This window comes from Caenorhabditis briggsae, assembly GCF_000004555.2.
Source record: "Caenorhabditis briggsae complete genome, chrIII, whole genome shotgun sequence".
Lineage (NCBI taxonomy): Eukaryota > Metazoa > Nematoda > Chromadorea > Rhabditida > Rhabditidae > Caenorhabditis > Caenorhabditis briggsae.
In genome coordinates this window covers 5,084,943-5,102,701 of record NC_013490.2, presented here as the reverse complement: position 1 = coordinate 5,102,701, position 17,759 = coordinate 5,084,943, and the positions used below count along the sequence as shown (strand labels likewise).

Below are 17,759 nucleotides of genomic sequence, written 5' to 3'. Positions count from 1 at the left end.
TCAAAAATAGAGTACTTTTTAGTATATCTCATAAAATGGGAGAACCCATTCAAAAACTCTTTCCGGAAGGGTTCCAGTGCACTCAATCAGAACAATGCATTCATTCGAGTTCTCTCTTTTTTATTTGGTTCTACTTTTTTCTGATTCATTCCTTTTTCATTTTCTTGTAGTCGTCACACGTCATCTGACTGTGAAAGCATGTTATTACTGAACGAAGAGATCCGGTTCCTGGTACAGAAATCATGAATTTTGGAATTTTTTGAGATTTCGAGAGATCTTATAAAATGTTAAAATATCATCTTGGATCAGTTTGTTTCGAAACGTATAGATTGTTGGAAAGTGATGAGATACATATGTTTAAGCCCTCCAATTTAGCCTATAGAAGTTTTTTCTAAGAGTTGAACACATAGATTTTACAGGGTGGTGCAAAATTACCCAGACTGATAAAAACTGGTATATCTTTAGACACAGGCATCGTGGAAGCCCGAAAACTGGTTGAAATATAATTTTACGTTTGATGATTCAAAGCTACTGAACTTTTCAAAGAGACTCATCAAGTCTAGGTATTGTTATGATTATCGAAAGATGAACGGCGTAATGTTTCATTGTGATATTCATAAGTTTAAGCAACTTTGATAAGCGATAACTCAGCTCAAAGTTGGCCAAATAATTTGAAACTTTGTCAGTTTACTGATGAATTGATTGAATTTTAGATCTCTAAATTTGAGGCAAGTACAACGTTTTACTCAAATGTTACGCTAGTACAAAATCGGGTCCTGGCAGTTAAGCGCCACACGGTTGGTCATTCATTGGATGAAGCCGTGCGGATTCAGAAGTGAAAGTTTTTAAAATTCGTTATAAAATTCTTATAAACCAAACAAGAAAATACATTTTTATTGTTGATAGTTTTTGTGCAGCGTTGCCAGGAAAAAAATTATGACTCATTGAAAATACAGAAAATGTTATTATTTTGGTTTTTGTCCGAATTTCAGTCGTAATAAATTTCTGAAAAAAAAACCTTGGATGTTATATTTTTCCCAAGGAATACTGAGGGTTTTTGCTGTCTTTCCTCTCTCAAACCATTTTGGTTTGAAACTTCAAGCAGGAATTCGAAACCCAAAACCTAGGCTAGAACATATTTTGTTACTTTAGAATCTGAAAATCTTGTAAGATCTCTAGTTCCGTTTCAATTCTCACTTCCTCATCCCTACAATTATAGTTCTGGCTACAAGTTGTTGAGTCAGCTTGACACCTTCTTTCTCTGAAATTAGAGACCTAATTCTTAAAAATAATGTTCTCTGCGTTAGACGAGGTCATTGATGCGAGTTCAGATTTCTTTCGTCATGTAGTAGTCAAATTGCCGACTCTTATACGATCAATCTCCACGTCACAATGTCCATTGAATTCCTAGTTTTGGCTTCAAGAGCAAAGTCGGCTGCTCAAACATGAGTTTTGAGTCCTTCTCTTGTTTCATATTGTCAATCCCCCCGGTCGTATCATCTAACAATCTGCCATCTCCCCTGAAATCTATACTATTTCTCCTATTCTTGATGTATTGGCGGGATCAAAAGTGTTCGGAGTGGAGTGAAAAGATGAAGGAGTTAGAAAAAGCATTTCATTTTCTTTTTTTGTTTCTGGTATGAAGTTCCTCTTCTTTTATTTTTTTTTTCTTTTTCCTCTTCTTCTTGTTCTTTTTCCACCGGTGAGTTTCAACACATGTGAAATCGAAGAAGACTCGTGTTGTCTCCGATTTCCGGGATTCCCTGCCTCTACTCTTTATTCTTCTTCCATAACGTCTTCTTCTTTTTCTTCTCCATTTTCTTACTATAGTTAAATAAACATTTCTGTGTTGGGGTCAACTGTTCCACCAGGAACAGTTCGAAAAATTCTCAACTGATAAAATGACTATCATAGTATCATCAATTCTTTATCAATTTACACATTTTTGATATCTTTTACATTAACCAAGATAAATTGGCTCAAACTTAAGAGGTCGGCAGCCGACCGCGTAGCTCGACCGGCAAACGCCGGCTTGTCAATTTTGAGCCAATTTATCTCGATTCCTATAAAAGATATCAAAAATTTGTCAACAAATAAAATGTTTATCATAATATCATTAACATTTTATTAGTTGACACATTTTTTATATCTCTTACAGAAATTCAGATAATTGAGCTCAAAGTAAAAGGGTAGTCTTCCATTAGAGTGTTTACGGTAGTTCTGTTTTTTTTTTTGCTCGGGGATTTGTTTTCTGAAAAACAGGAAATTGAATCTATCGTAATTATTGGGTGTCAGTCTCATCTTCGCTTTTTCTTCCAAAGCAAAAAAAACTCGCGAGTCACACTATTTTTTCCTCCCTTCGTTGACATCGAATTAAGCACACATAATCGAATCCTAGAAGTTTATTTCTTGTGTGTTTCGATTCTTGATCCTTTTCTTCTTTTCATTTTTCAGGAAGTTGAGATTCCAGTTAGAAGCCAGAGATTTTTTTTCGCAAAGTTCCTTTGATCTTCAATTCCGATACATTGGAAAAGCATGATTAATCTCAACGTTCTTGATACTTTTTGTAAAATGTCAACTGCTGTTTAAAAACATGTCCTCCAGTAGATTTTTTTTTTGAAAAAAGATTTGAGAAGAGATATAAAGTGATCAAAATCATGACTCAGAAGTTCTGGGCCAGAACCAGATAGATCCAAGTTCTGCGGAAATTGAATTGGGATAGCTATATTTTTTGAGAATGTGGTCTACTCGAATAGAGTCAGACATCAAAATATCAAGTTTACTGACAGTGATGTATTTTTATAATAGCGTTCTTTTTTGTGTTTTGAGACTATAATTATAGAAAATTTAAAATTAAAATGAGTTTGATGCCGTTCTCTGCTTAAACCGAAAACTTTGAGCACGGAAAAATAGGAACTTCGGAAGATCATAGAAGCTTCTTGAGGAGAAAGTTTTTTTTTTCCTTTCAAATCCTCAGCTTTGCTCTCAATTATCTCGATTCCTGTAAAAGATATGAAAACTTGTCAACTAATAAATATTTTATTATAATATCACCCATATTTGTTCAATTGACAGATTTCTGATATCTTTTATAGGAATCGAGATACAGTGATCGTAATAAATATATTTTTTGAAAAGTGTTTTTCAGTTTATTTTGACCATTTTCAGAAGTCCAGAGCTCGTGAGGTCAGTGTCCGATCAATTTGAAAATTTAGGAGGGTGTGAAACAGGCATAATATGAAAACTTTGCATCCACAAAGTTTTCTGAAAATTCCTAGTTTTTCAGCTCTTACCCATTTCCAAAAGACACCTATTTTTTCACGTTTCCAGTGAAAAAACTGAAAAATGGAGGGGTCCGTCAGAAATCGGCAAATAGCTGAAAAACTAGAAATTTTCGAAAATTCTGTGAAGGCATAGGTTTTAATCTTGGCCTGTTTCATAACGTCCAAAATTTTCAAAATGATCGGACACTTGACGGCCGAGCTCTAGACACCTGAAAATGGTTTCAATCAACTTAAAACGCGTTTTTACGATATTTATGGCCATCATTGAGCTAATTGAGCTCAAAGTTGAAAATTGCCTTCTATCAGAGGAAATACGGTATTTTAAAACTATAAACATTGGAGAATTCATTTTATTTTATTTTCTCTTGGAGTACCTTACTGAAATTCTTGACCTTCAGATTCACTCTTCACTGAACCACAACTAGAAAGTAGTACTGCAGTTTCCATCCTGTCGTATCTAATCCCAACCAACTTTTTATCCTCTGTTAAGTCAATTTCAAAATACAATATAAAATCTTGATGTGGACATACACTGTGTACTCAGTGATATCGATTCGAGTTGTTTTATCTTTTCCCATCCCCTTTTATTTGTTAACATTTTAATTTTAATCCTTTCTGCCTCATCTGCTTTTCTCAGAGTTTTTTCTCCCCACCCATATTACATCATCATCATCTCAAATCTTTTTTCCCCCTGCACTATACACATATTTCCGAATCCGATTACCACTGAAGAGCTTCTAAACCATTTTCCGTGAGATCGGATGACGTTACCTCCTTCTCAGAAGTTTCTTTTTGACGCCTTCTATTTTTGCATCCATCTTCTTTTTCAACGTCTTCTTTTTCTTTCTGCTCCACATTTTCTTCTTCCTATTCAACCTCCTATTCATTAGATGGACAAACTTCATCGGGGGCAAAAGCGGGCGGAGTCAACACTCACACTGCAGGCAGGGGGCACTTTCCTCCTCCTTTTCGGATTATTTTTCACCGAAAATCTTATGGAGGGTTGTCATTTTTTTGGGGATAGATAGAACTTGTACTCATCCTGTAATTACAGGGAATTTTATTTTAGAAGTGGCTTTTTGTGTGTTTTTTTGTGTTTTTCTAGAAAAACCGTGTAAAAATTATGTCTCTCAGAAAATTCACAATTTTTTCGGAGGTTCGAAAATGTTCACAACTTCCTGATACCAGAATTTTCATAAGTTTTGATTTCTATATTTTCGAAGATCCTTATCTGAAAAATTTTAAATCTAACTTACCGTAAACACTCAAATAATATGCAACCGAAACCGTTAACTTTGAGCTCATACATCTCCTTTCCTGTAAGAGATAACAAAAATTAATCAACTGACAAAATGATTATTATAATATCAACAACATTTTGTTAGTTGACCACTTTTTTCTATCTTTTGAAGAAATCGAGATAACTCAGCTCAAAGTAATCTCTTTGAGTGGGCTTCAATTAGAGGAAAAATGTTATTCAAAATAGCATTATAATAAAAAATTTAGCAATTAAATTTTTCAATAAATTTAAAACTTAGAATATGTGTCCTCATGGTTGTGAAATGAAAATCTAAAAGCAAAATTTTTAAAAATGTCGAAAAAAATGACCCCAAACAATTCCCTTCTTTAACTTCCCGTCCCTATTCTCTCTCTCCCGTTCCATTTTAGCTACTTCTCTTATTCCAAGTAGTCCCTCTTCGTTTTCCATTTCACTTGAGACTAATTCCCATTTCCTATACAATTCATTCCCACGAAAGAGAGAGCTAGACCACCTACCTCTCCCGTAACTAATAAACCCAAATTTCCATTGTTTCTCTGTTCTTACAAAGTACTTGTTTCCACGGAGACCCCCCCCCCCCTCTCTCTCTCTCTCTCTCTCTCTCTCTCTCTCTCTCTCTCTCTCTCTCTCTCTCGGTGATATTCCTGTAGGTAAGTAATAACTACTTGTCTTTTCTCTTCATTTTCATTCATTCTCTTGTTTTCTTCACAAACCCAAATAATTCATTTTCAAGGTCTTTTTGTTTGATTTTCTGTTATTTTTATTTCCCAATATCTTCTCCACACCCCCACTCATTTTTCTTCTTCATCCCACTTCTCAACTTTTGAGATATCTTTCCAAAAAAAAAAATTTTAACCACACCAGCTGGCGTCCCCTCATCTTCCGAAGAGAAGAAACTCGTTATCATCCTCTTGAATACTTCAAAAAATGTATATATTTTTTTAAACATGCACCACCCGCTTTTATTTTTCTCAAAAATTGTGTGAAAAGTGTGTCCAGATGCCATCACTTCGTCACTTTACTATTAGACTCGAAGTTCTCAGAAGAAATTATATATAATTTTTAATGGAACTCTCGAGGATCCAACTGATTCGAATTACAAAAAAAAATGTGTGGAGGAGTCTCGTTTTCTCAAATATTCTAGAATTGCTAAACACCTACTTCCTTCCCTTTCATTCTGATGAGTGCCAACCATTCGTTCAAGGATTCTGATTTCAGAATCTCAGATTGGCTTCTTTACTAAAATATCTTCACATGATTCTATTAGAAATAAGCTCAATCAGGGAGGAGTGCAAACTAAGGCTTACACTTCGGTTGGTGAAATCCTTAAGGCTAGAGACGCAGACAACGAGATACTCTAGCTGCCGGCACCTCACCAAAACTTTAATGCCTTGTACCTTGGCTTGTAAAGTTGGTTTTTGCACAGAAATGTTGGAAAAATTTCGATTTTCTTGAAATTCTAAAATCACAGAAAAAACATTTTTTTTGAGCTTTCTACAGCTTTTTGCATGATTTTAGAACCTTCAATAATCGAAGTTTTGCGGGGTGTTCAAAAAGTTAAAAACTCGGAAAAGATGGTTTTTGAACAGAAAAACGGGAATTTCCATGAAATTTCCGAAAACTCCTTTTGAAATTCAAACGATCCGAAAATAGAGAGGTTTTCCTTCAAATATGTCCAACTACTAGGTTTCTATCTTTCGTATGAGCCGAGATACAGCAACTTGAAGTTCTGAAGGCCAGAGACGCAGACAACGAGGCACTCTAACTGTTTGCGTCTCTTATAAAACTTCGGCTACATACCCTCTATTGGCTCAATTCTAAAACAGCCCTAAATCTATTTTCATGTTTATAAAGTGGGAAATTGAACCGTATGTACAATCCTAACCGTTCAATGCAAATCGCTCCATTCATGATTTCTCTCTGCGCCCTCTCTAGATTTCATTGTATTTCTCTTTATCCAATTTTCCAGCTCATTGCCTCTATTATCATCTATCATCGTCGTCTTCTTTCTTCTCACTTTTTCTTCACCATATTCCAATCCCAACGTCTTCGTTTTCTACAGATTCTTCCACCCATCATGCACCCATCCGATTGTCTCCTGGCCCTTTCCGCTATCCTTCTACTCACTACCGTATCCCACGTGGCAGCTGTCCGCTGTAAATGCACAAAAGAGTCCGAAACTGTGACATGTACCGATGGAGTATGCGATACTGAAAACGGATGTGAGTTATACAAGACAAACCTACATACCCTTTCCACCTAAATTGGCTCAATCTATTTGTCTTTTCGACCGAACTTCCGGTGCATTTATGAAAAGTCAGAGGAATAAGAGATCTAAGAATAAGAGGAAATTTGGGAGAGCATTGGACAACTTGATGGAATTCTCCTTCTTAATGAGGTTGAGAAGAAAAGGGACATTTGTTTGATTGAAATGGTCAAAGAAAAGAGGTCAAAGAAACTTTTCGAAAAAACAAAGAAAGTAGGTAAATTAGGTCAGAAAGTTGAATTAGGTTAGACATTGTGATGTTTCAAATTGAGGGAGAAGGTATTTTAAACAATACTGTACTCTAGGGATTTTTAAAGGATTGAAGTTTTGGTTGAGGATGTTTTTGATCGATCTCGGACAATTACTATAAGGTGGCGCACAATTACCCGTACTGATAAAAACGGGTAGATCTTTGGACATAAGTATCTTGGAAGCAAGTAAATTGGTGGAGATATAATTTTACGTTTTATGCAAAGCTACGGAAATTTTCACAGCAATTCCTCAAGTATTGTTATGATTGCCCAAAGATGGACGGCGTTCATGAGGGATTTTCATGAGATGAATAAACTTTGACAATCGATAACTCAGCTCAGAGGTGATCAAATTATTTGAAATTTTGCCAGTTTACAGATGCATTAGTTAAATTTTTGTACACCAAATTTGAGCTCAATACAACGCTTCGGTCAAACTTCATGCCAGTAAACTTGAGTCCGGGTAATTTTGCGCTAACCTGTTGGGCATTCATTGGATGAAGCCGTGCGGATTCAGAATTGAAGTTTTCTTAATCTTGTTATGAAATTCTTATTATTTGAATGAAAAGCTACATTTTCGTAGTTGATAGTTTTGTTGCCAAAAAAAAATTGCCAAGAAAAGTTCCATGAAAAAATCATGACTCCTTGAATCAACAGAAAATTTTTCGATTTTTGTTTTGGTCAAATTTTAATAGTTTGGGGAATACCCGGGGGTTTTAATCATTTTTCTGACAATTTCTTAATAAACTGTTATATCTTCATCTGAAATTTTATTCAAAGATCTTGAATTTCGAGCTGAAATAAGCTAAATTGATAATTCTGACGTTTTTTTTCTATTTTAACTGAATTAAAAAGAATTTATTTTACACATATTTTGTCAATTTTCCAATTCCAGTTACTCTATTCCATCTTACAAACCATTCTCATTAGGAAGCGCGTCCCGTTCTCGTGTCACTCCCCATTCAATAACTTTTGCATGATGTTCTATCTGCAAAACAAGTAATTATACTAGGTGTTACTCTCTTCTTCCTATTCTTCTTCTCCAGATGAATTAACAATGACCATCCATTCCTTTCCGATCCGTCTGCCACGCACTCGAGATTATTATAAACAAATCCGCTCTCATTTCTGTGCAGTCACCTAAATCCTAAGTGCAGGCATAATACATATACAAACAGAGACAAAATGGATATAGGGAGGAGCGGAAGCCAGTGGGGACCTGACGGGACCTTCTCGGATATCTCTTAACGTCTTCTTCTTACAGCCTGTCTTATGTTGGATCATCCTACCATGGGTATTCATTACACGTGTCATACAAGAGGATTGAAAGATGGATCTTGCCATAACCGGTAAGTAAAAATAATGACAGCAATCGACCCATGTAAAAAACGTCTAAATTTCAGAACATCTAAAAGTGGAGTATCTGTGAAAATCTGTGGTTGCAATGCTCCAGACTTTTGCAATTTCTCAATGTGGCCCGACAAGTAAGCAATCTATTTCTGAGACTCTCCGCAAAATGTCTCCGGATATCAGGTGTCAGATTGCTCACTCGCGGTAATTCTAGACGCGTGAATCGAATCGGAAGACTAGGTCTTTAAAGGAATTAGAGATTTTAGAAAATGAAAAAAAGTGGGGGAGTAACTTGAAACGAAATGAGTCAAAAGGCCGAATCGGTTAAAAGTTGACCTAGTTTTCTGACATCATTTAAAGTTTGTACTAAAGTCTAAAAAGTCAAAAAGTGCTCATTTATAATGGCTCGAAAGCTAGATTTTGGAAGGGGGGGGGGGGTTTAGAATTTTAGAGGAGTTTTTAGATGAGTAAGAGCATTGAAACATCTCCAAACGGTCAGGAACAGGAAAAACATTATTCTAGCAGGAGTTTTTACGAAACGTCGTCCAAATGCGCTCAAATGCGGTGACCGTAATTCTACAATAAAATTATCGTTTCGCCCCGACGCGAAAGCTTCAAGTAGAACTACTGAGTCGCTACTCAGCGGCGCCTGCATTCCATAAAAAGGCGGGAAACAAAAGATTTCAAAGAACGTTCCGGAAAAAAACACCGTGATTCTGGTACAAATAAATCGGAGCTATGCATGGAAGAGAAACGCCGGTGACCGCGCCCGAAGGTCTCATAACGACAACTACAGTAACCTAAAAATAGTTTTATTTTTTGATGTTTTTTCGTAAGTTTTCAGCCAATTTTCTGTTACTTTTTGCCCCAAGCAAATCGGAAAAGTTTTTATGAAAGTGAAAAGTGGGTCTGAAAACACACGAAAATCGAGAAAATAAATACATTTTTAGGTTACTGTAGTTGTCTTTGTGGGACCTTTGGCCACGGCCACTAGATTTTCATTACACAGCTTCGATTTTTTGTACGAAAAAAAAGCAAAAGCTGTGTTTTTTTTTCCGGGAGGGTTTTCGAAAAAAAAAATTCCCGCGCTTTTTCCGATGAATCTTCAGTTCCTGCTTTCGCATCGAGACCAACGCTAATATTACTGTAGTACATGTATTCCCGTTCGAGCGCATTTACGAGACGTTCCATAAAAACAACATGAAATTCCTAGGACCAGAAACCAATTTAATCAAAAAAGACAACAAAAAACAGGAAATTCGATTTTTCAGATCTGGCCACCACCACCACAAGCATCACCACAAACATCACGATCAGGCGCAGGAAGAATCAATCAACTCAGTTACCCCAATCTCCTCCATTTTCTCCCTTTTCGTCTCTTCCATTCTCTATTTTGTTCTTTAAATTAACTTCTGTAGGGATTCTTTAGAGTTCTCGGACCAACTTCCGTATTTTTTCCAGCTTCTTCCTTGTGATAATTTTTCAAAAAACAACCCCAAACTCTCTCTTCTCCTCCTCTTTTTCCTTCTTTTCATTTCAGTTTTTCTGTCTCAATTCACTGTTCAAAAGGGTACTTCTTCTTTCTCCGTTTCGCATTATTATTAATTTGAATTTTATTCTTTTAAATAGTATTTTTAATATTTACACTGCACATTTATGACAAGACCAATATAAACTTCTAATTAATATCACATATTGTACAGGAAGAATTTACTGAAAAAGAAAAGAAAAGTATATCTTGCTCTGTCCCAAGTAGTTATCAAATACAATCTCTCTATCTTGAGCGGTCTGTCGGTGAGAATCACACAATCGCTTCTGAGTCGGCTGAGATCGTAAGGATGGTTGGCAGGGAGGGGTACTTCCTAGATACTCAGAAGAGATTGTGTGATGGAAACCCCCGAGACAACCTAGGGTCAATATCCCTTGAATTTTCTGAGCTCTGAAAGGCCTGTGTTGCAAAAAATTGATCCGAAGTATAGTTTTGTGAAAATGCTTAATTTTCGTCAGCTTTTCATCCGCTTTTCGTCAGCTTTTCGTCAGCTTTTCATCCGCTTTTCGTCAGCTTTTCGTCAGCTTTTCATCAGCTTTTTCAGGGTCGTTCGTCAGTTTTGTCCGTCAGGTTCGTCCGTCAGGTTCTACCGTCAGGTTCGTCCTTCAGGTTCTACCGTCAGGTTGGACCGTCTGGTTTTTTCGTCAGGTTTTTTTTTGTTAGGTTCTTTTTTTGCTAGGACCGCGAGGCGTCGCTTAACGGTCGAACCTAGGGTGGCTTGATAATATTCTCGCGATTCAGGTGTGTCCAGAAAGAGTCAGGTACTCCAACCTAATTCCGAAAAAATCACATATAAATCTACGTTGGAATAAATCACTTTCTTTTCTGCCTAGAAGAGAGATACTCATAATCCAGAGCCTATAGGTAAAAGAGAGAGAGAGAGAGAGAGAGAGAGAGAGAGAGAGAGAGAAAAGAAACAGGATGGAAAGATACTATTCTCGCGGTTTAGGTGTGTCCAGAAAGAGTCAGGTACTCCAACCAAATTCCGAAAAAATCACATATAAATCTACGTTGGAATAAATTACTTTCTTTTCTGCCTAGAAGAGAGATACTCATAATCCAGAGCCTATAGGGAAGAGAGAGAGAGAGAGAGAGAGAGAGAGAGAGAGAAAAATGACCTAGGGTGCCTTGATACTGTTCTCGCGATTCAGGTGTGTCCAGAAAAAGTCAGATACTAAAACCAAATTCCGAATAAATCACATAAAAATCTACGTTGGAATTTTCATTATCTTGTTTCCCCTGTTCCAGAATTTTTCTCTTTTTCAAATCTTCAAAACCCAGGCTAAAATAAAGTCCTCACAAAGTCACCTTTTTCTCAGAAATAGCGTGGATAAGAAAAAAATTTAGGCTGTTGGACGGGAAGGACGTAAATATTGCTTCAAAAAATTTGTTAAAGATTTGCTTCTTAGAAATAAAAGAACGTCTCCAGAAGACGTCGGCTGATGAAAAGCTGACGACTGATAAGCTGACGACTGGGCGGGGCTTAAGTCGACAACCTTATTAGGGTCATTTCAGTGTTTTTCACCGAATTTTTTCGATTTTTCGGGAGATTCAAGCATATAAGCGTATTCCGCGACTCTTTCACCTTCTTTTTATTTCTTTTTCTGTCTCAATTCACTGTTCAAAAAGATACTTCTTCTTTCTCCGTTTCGCATTATTATTAATTTGAAATTTTTTGCTTCTTTGTTTTGTAATATTTACACTACACGTTTATGATAAGACCAATATGAACTTCTAATAAATATCACATATTGTACAGGAAGAATTTACAGAAAATGAAAAGAAATTAGATCTTGCTCTGTCCCAAGTAGTTATCGAATACAATCTCTCTATCCGCCTTGACTCTGTCGTTGACGAACCATTCCCATCGAAGATCAATCAGTGGTTGTTCACAGCAATAACGATACGCAACCTCCGTATCAGATGGAACGGCAACCGTGGAATCAGATGCGTGGTCAATGAGAAGAGCACCAGAATAGATACGAGCAATTGCAAAAGCGATATGACGAGCAACGGTGTCGATTCGGGTTTCTCCTTGAATATTTGAATCGCTGGCTTTCACAAGAAGCTTCTGAAGCTCTTTCAATGCAACTTCCACTGCTTCCTTCGATTTTTGAAGCTTCGAATCGCCAGATTTCGTGTTGGCAAGAAGCTGTTCGACTCGTTTTCCAAATGCCAACAGGATGTTTTCCTTTCCAGAGAATACACGAAGCACGTCCAAAGACAATACATTGGTGGTGCCTTCCCATATTGGAGTGACTTGAGCATCTCGAAGAATCGTTGGTAATCCGGTGTCTTCCATGTATCCTTGTCCACCAAAGCATTCGATTCCTTCTGAAACCAATGGGACAGCCTGTTTTCCGGCGTAAAGCTTGAGAACTGGAGTTATCAGTCGGAGCATCATCGCTTCCACGTCACTACTCTTTCCAGCTTCTGAGAGGCCAAGAAGACGTGCGGATTCGAAGAGAAGGAGCATGGATCCACGGGTTTCGATTTCAAGTTTAGCTATTGTTGAGGTGTGAAGTGGCCATTTTGACTGGGTTTGTCCGAAAACCACACGTTTAGTTGAGTAGTCTCTAGCCAGGGAGATGATTCTGGAAAAAATCGAATTGGGGTCAAATACAGAGATTTTGCTAATTGATACCTTCTCATATATCCAAGAGATGCAACTGCATTATGAATACGAGTAATGTTCAACATATTCGAAATTCCGGCAACTCCACGACCCTGTTCTCCAATTCTCTCTGCAATGGCTCCATCGAGAAGTAGCTCAGCAGTTGGCAATTGTTTCGTTCCTAACTTGTTTTTCAGTCGAACCATCTGAATTCCGTTCAAATTCCCAGCATCATCCCTGATTCTGAGCAAGAACAGTGATAATCCACGGGATCCTTCCACTGCGTTTCCATCGGAATCGACAACTCTAGCCAAAGTCAAAGCGACGTCAGCATCGATAGCACTGCTGAACCATTTGTATCCGTGCAGGCGGTACTGTAGATCAAATTAGTGAATCGCAAAGAGTCAAATCAAAATCTTACAGTATCCTTATCAATTTGAACCGCATATGTATCACAACCACCAGCTACATCGCTACCTCCTTTTTTCTCAGTCATCCATTGTCCACTGGTCCACGCCTTTGTTGGATCACGGGACCTGAGACGGTCTACAGTTTCAGTAGCGAGTTCATGTTTTCCGTAGAGATTCAGAGAAGTCAACGTTTTCACAGCTCCATCAGTCATTGCCATTGGACACGAAACAAGACCAGCAGATGGTGAGAAAAGGAAGAGTTTGGCAACTTGATGAATGCGACGGACGAATGGATCCACGTCATTTTCATATCCGATGCTGATGACTCCTTCTTCAGCACAAATCTGCTTCAATTTCGTCCATTCATTACAAACAATCAGCTTATCTATTCTCTTTCCCCATGCGTCTTGTTGTTCGAGTCTTGGTTGCTCCAGTTCAGCCTGTCTTCCCAGTTGGTCGATTTCTGAAGTGATTCGATCTCCGAACTTTGTCAAATCCTCAGCCACTCTCAGATATTGTGACTCCGACAGCAACCGTCGAAGTATACGATCGAGAATGGGGTCGTCTCTAAAATTTGATTCAAATAACTTTCAAAATTATTTTTCAACTTACTTGTAAGGATTGTGAAGTGTCGGCGCATCTTGATTGAAGCAGCCTGTTTTTGCATGACTGTATTGGGTGTGTCTGGCGGCAATAGTGGCGTTGGTGGCTGACGATGAGGACGCCATTCTGAAAAAGTCACAACTGATTCAGATGGAATAGAAAAATAGGTTTTACCTGACTGCGTGCCCGATTCGATGCATAACTGAGTGTTGTGGGGGCGGGACTGATAGACTCTGATAGGAAAATTATATTTTGTGACACCGATAAACGAAAATAAGGAACGTGAGACAATCGAAGAACAACTATCAGGAGAAGCGACACAATTTCTCTGCGTCTCCTATCTTGTGCTACCCGTAGTCATAAATGTAGTCAGATCACATATTGTTGTTCCAATGGTCTCAAAAATAGGAACAAAATTATTTTGGAATAGTAGAAGTACCATGTAACTTAATTTCAGAAAGATTAAAAAATACAGTTGTTTTATGAAAAAAGAATATGGAAATTATAACCCAAAGTGTACAAAGTGTAGAAAAAAAGGCAAATTATGTGAGCGGGATGAGATTTGACTGGGAGTGGAGGAGTGGAGGACGGGGGGCTTCCAAATGCGTATGAATACTGGAGTTATTTAGCACAGGATGTAACAGATAATGTAATATTGACTAGGGCTGTCGATGTGAGAATGAAATGAAAGAAGAAGGAAAAGCTCATATCACAGAATAGGTAAAGTTTAAAATAGAAACAAGAAAGTCATTGTCGACTGCAACAAGAGTTCAACTGAGTCTGGGCACGATCGATCAGTTTTATAGGGCCACCTTGGTTTGACGATGAGTTCGTTGCATCTGCCCGGTATTGATGTACTCTGTAAAAATGGAAAGTTGGTTTTGTGATAAGACCATTGAGGTGAAAGTACAAAAATAGTTTTGATAAGCTCGCGAAGTCTGCAGACAAGTTATCCGATTTTTAAAACGTATTGTTCTTGTCCGGCGGAGATGAAGCCGTCGAAAAATTATTTAAAGGCGCATCGTCGTTCCGGACGCGAAAACAGGGTTTTTTTTCGAAAAGAATGCATGTGCCTGTATCTTGATATTGATTTTTTAAACCCATTTTTGACAGCTTTTCTACTTTATAAGGAAATTCGGACGATTATTCAGATGATGTGCATGCTTTTTCTTAGAACAAGTTTTACTGTTTTCACTTCAGGACCGACGATGAGCCTTTAATCTCATTTTTAATCTAATTTTTTTTTCAGTATTAAAGAAAAAACTCACCGCTCATCCGTGATTTTCATATCATTCGTTAGTCGTGTGGCAACTTGCTCGAACAACTGATCCACATTCGTCGCATCGAGAGCAGACGTTTCAAGGAAGTAGTCGAAGTGATTAACCTACAAATGCTCTTTGAAAAAATAAAATAAACAGCGAAAAACATACGTCGGAAAAGTCTCTTCCGATGCGTTCGGGAACTTCTCTCTCATCTCCTTTGTCAACTTTGTTTCCTGCAGACACAGAGAAAATCAATCGGATCAAAATTTGCATTGCCACATACCAACAAGAATTTTTAAAACTCGCCGGTTCGCATAACTTTCGATTTCTCCCAGCCACTCTGGAAGACAGTCGAACGAAGGCTGACATGAAACGTCGTAGACTAACACGATGGCATGTGCACTTCTGGAAAATAATTTCGGGAGTGGAGGAGAGCCATTTTGAGCTAAAATTGGAGGATTTTAAGCCATTTCTCATCAAAATTGGACTATTTTGAGCCAAACTTTGACCATTTTGAGCCATTTCACATTGAAATCGGACTATTTTGAGCCTTTTTAAGCGAAAATTGGGCAATGTTAAGCCAAAATTCAGCCATTTTGGACTATTTTTAGCCAAATTAGACTTCACTGAGCTACTTTTCATCGAAATTCGACCACTTCAAACCAAAATTGGATTATTTTAAACCGAAATTTAACTATTTTGAACCAAAGTTCGACCATTTTGAGTTTTTTTTCGTCGAAATTGAACCATTTGAGAACATTTTACGCTAAAATTGGATCATTTTGAGTCAAAATCGGATCATTTTAAGCCCATTTTGGACTATTTCAAGCTATTTTAAGCAAAAATTGGGCCATTTTGAACTCACCTGTAATAACTCTGCGTAATGGATCTGAACCTTTCTTGGCCAGCTGTATCCCAGATTTGAAGCTGAAAAAAGGTATTTCCAGTCACTCTTGTTATGAAATCGGTAGCTGTTTATCACTCACTTTTATTTTATCGTTCCCTACTTTTACAGTTTTTATCATGAAATCAACTCCGATGGTTGCACTTTGGCCAGGAGGAAATATACCCTAAACGTTTTGCTTTAAAGGGCATCTGACATTAATTAGAAAAATAATACCTGTGTGAATTTTCTGACTAGACATGTTTTTCCAACTCCCGCATTTCCGACAAGTACCACTTTGAACAGGTACTTGTAATCCTCCATCCAATGATGGCGAACCTGAAAAAATGGAAGTTTTTTGTTGTTTTTCTTGTTGTTTTCGGTTTGGAAAAGGTTCTTTGTTGAGAAGAGAGAAGCGAGGGGTTGAGAGACGTGGCTGGGATTTTTGCTTCTCTCGGCCAAAATGCAAAAAAGTACGAGTTAGAGAGCTAACGGACTCATAAAGAGGAAAAGCATGCGCGAAAATCGGGACAACTCATATAATAATAATGATGAAAAATAGGGGTCTCTACATACAGACACAGCAACGAAACGAATGTTTGCATAGCCAATTGCGAGACGCTAAATTCTCTCTCTTCGTTCAGAGGCAAAATCGTTCCCGTGCGGGAATGCGCAGCAGTTCTTTTCGGTGACCAGTCGCCACGCCATGGCCCTTCCCTGTCCTTCATTACAATATTGATTGAGCGGATCGGATTCGAATGGATAGGATGCCCGGTGAGAAGGATGATGACACACGTATTGCAACGGAGAAATTCAACCGCCGGAGAGATCGCAGTGCGATATGTCAAGAGAAGCAGAGAGAATGATTGTGTGCGGACTGAATACCTCTTATATCTGATGACTTTCGTAACTTATTTATGACAAAAATTCTTTAAAAGACTTTCTTCTGGAATCTTTTATCTAGAAATCTAGCGAAAGTTATCGAAAGGTGGTGTACGGTGAAATTTTTTATTGCATCAAAATTTGCAGAAATGCATGTAGATTGACTTAAAAATAAAGAAAAATTCAAAAAAAATTCCTTCATCGAGAAAAACGCATCGAAAAATACGCTGAAAGCCTTAGGGACGAGGTTTTTTCTAGGCCGCCCGGTGAGTAAAAGCGCGCGAATTCAAACTTTTAAAATGTTTTCTCTCGTTTTCACTTTTCGGTTTTTTTCAAGAGTTTTCTAGGTTTTTGTCAATTTTTCTTCCAGATACATCGGAAAATTTGAAAAAAACAGTGAAAACGAGCGAAAAAATTTTAAAAGTTTGAATTCGCGCGCTTTTACTCACCGGGCGGCCTATTAAAAACCTCGTCCCTAAGGGCTTTCAGCGTATTTTTCGATGCGTTTTTCTCGATGAAGGAATTTTTTTTGAATTTTTCTTTATTTTCAAGTCAATNTACATGCATTTCTGCACATTTTGATGCAATAAAAAATTTCACCGTACACCACCTTGAAATAAGTTTTTTTTTCAAAGGAAAAATGTTGTGAACTTCAGTTCTAGGGTCCTATCACGATTGAAACATTCACACTACACGCTCTCCCACAGAACATTTCCGAACTGCAAATTAACTTTTGATCTACAGAAAAAAAGTTTGGCGCGATCACAATTGCAGGCCTGAAACCATAATTTCAGAATTTTTTATCTGATTTTGTGGAGTTCCAAGATGATTCAAATGATTCTTAAAAAATTAATTAGTGGTTATAGATTCATGTATGGTCCTTTTCCGGAAGAAAGAATTTCAAAAATGGTCATTTTTGAAAGTTTTTTACAGAAAAAATCTATCTCCTCTTTCAGTTTTTGACATTTCTAGGAGTTCTATAGCTCAAGAAAACCGCAATTATTTTCTCCACATTTTCTATGGATGAATTTTTAATTTGTCTGATAAAACTTTTTATAATTCAAAAATCTCATGAAATTGCACAAAATAGTTTTGCGTTGTTTTTTGATTATAAAAAAAGTTTTAT

The 17,759-nt window shown here is 37.4% G+C and overlaps 3 protein-coding genes across 3 annotated transcripts; 1 reads left to right on the top strand and 2 right to left on the bottom strand.

Annotated features, from left to right (window-relative positions):
• Nucleotides 1-6,640: 6,640 nt before the first annotated feature.
• Nucleotides 6,641-9,834, top strand: CBG18355 (the record flags this gene model as incomplete). The annotated part of the gene is made up of 4 exons (XM_002642312.1): nucleotides 6,641-6,785; nucleotides 8,345-8,429; nucleotides 8,484-8,564; nucleotides 9,702-9,834. The coding sequence occupies 4 exons, from the start codon at nucleotides 6,641-6,643 to the stop codon at nucleotides 9,832-9,834; spliced, it is 444 nt and encodes a 147-aa protein (XP_002642358.1).
• Nucleotides 9,835-11,765: 1,931 nt separating this feature from the next.
• Nucleotides 11,766-13,806, bottom strand: CBG18356 (the record flags this gene model as incomplete). Its single annotated transcript, XM_002642313.2, has 5 exons — nucleotides 11,766-12,573; nucleotides 12,624-12,967; nucleotides 13,015-13,570; nucleotides 13,616-13,732; nucleotides 13,781-13,806. 5 exons carry the CDS (start codon nucleotides 13,804-13,806, stop codon nucleotides 11,766-11,768), a joined length of 1,851 nt encoding a protein of 616 aa, XP_002642359.2.
• A 547-nt stretch (nucleotides 13,807-14,353) lies between these two features.
• Cbr-rab-30 lies at nucleotides 14,354-16,479 on the bottom strand (the record flags this gene model as incomplete). The annotated part of the gene is made up of 6 exons (XM_045243729.1): nucleotides 14,354-14,465; nucleotides 14,875-14,990; nucleotides 15,037-15,273; nucleotides 15,855-15,938; nucleotides 15,989-16,090; nucleotides 16,324-16,479. 6 exons carry the CDS (start codon nucleotides 16,477-16,479, stop codon nucleotides 14,354-14,356), a joined length of 807 nt encoding a protein of 268 aa, XP_045096457.1.
• Nucleotides 16,480-17,759: the final 1,280 nt, after the last annotated feature.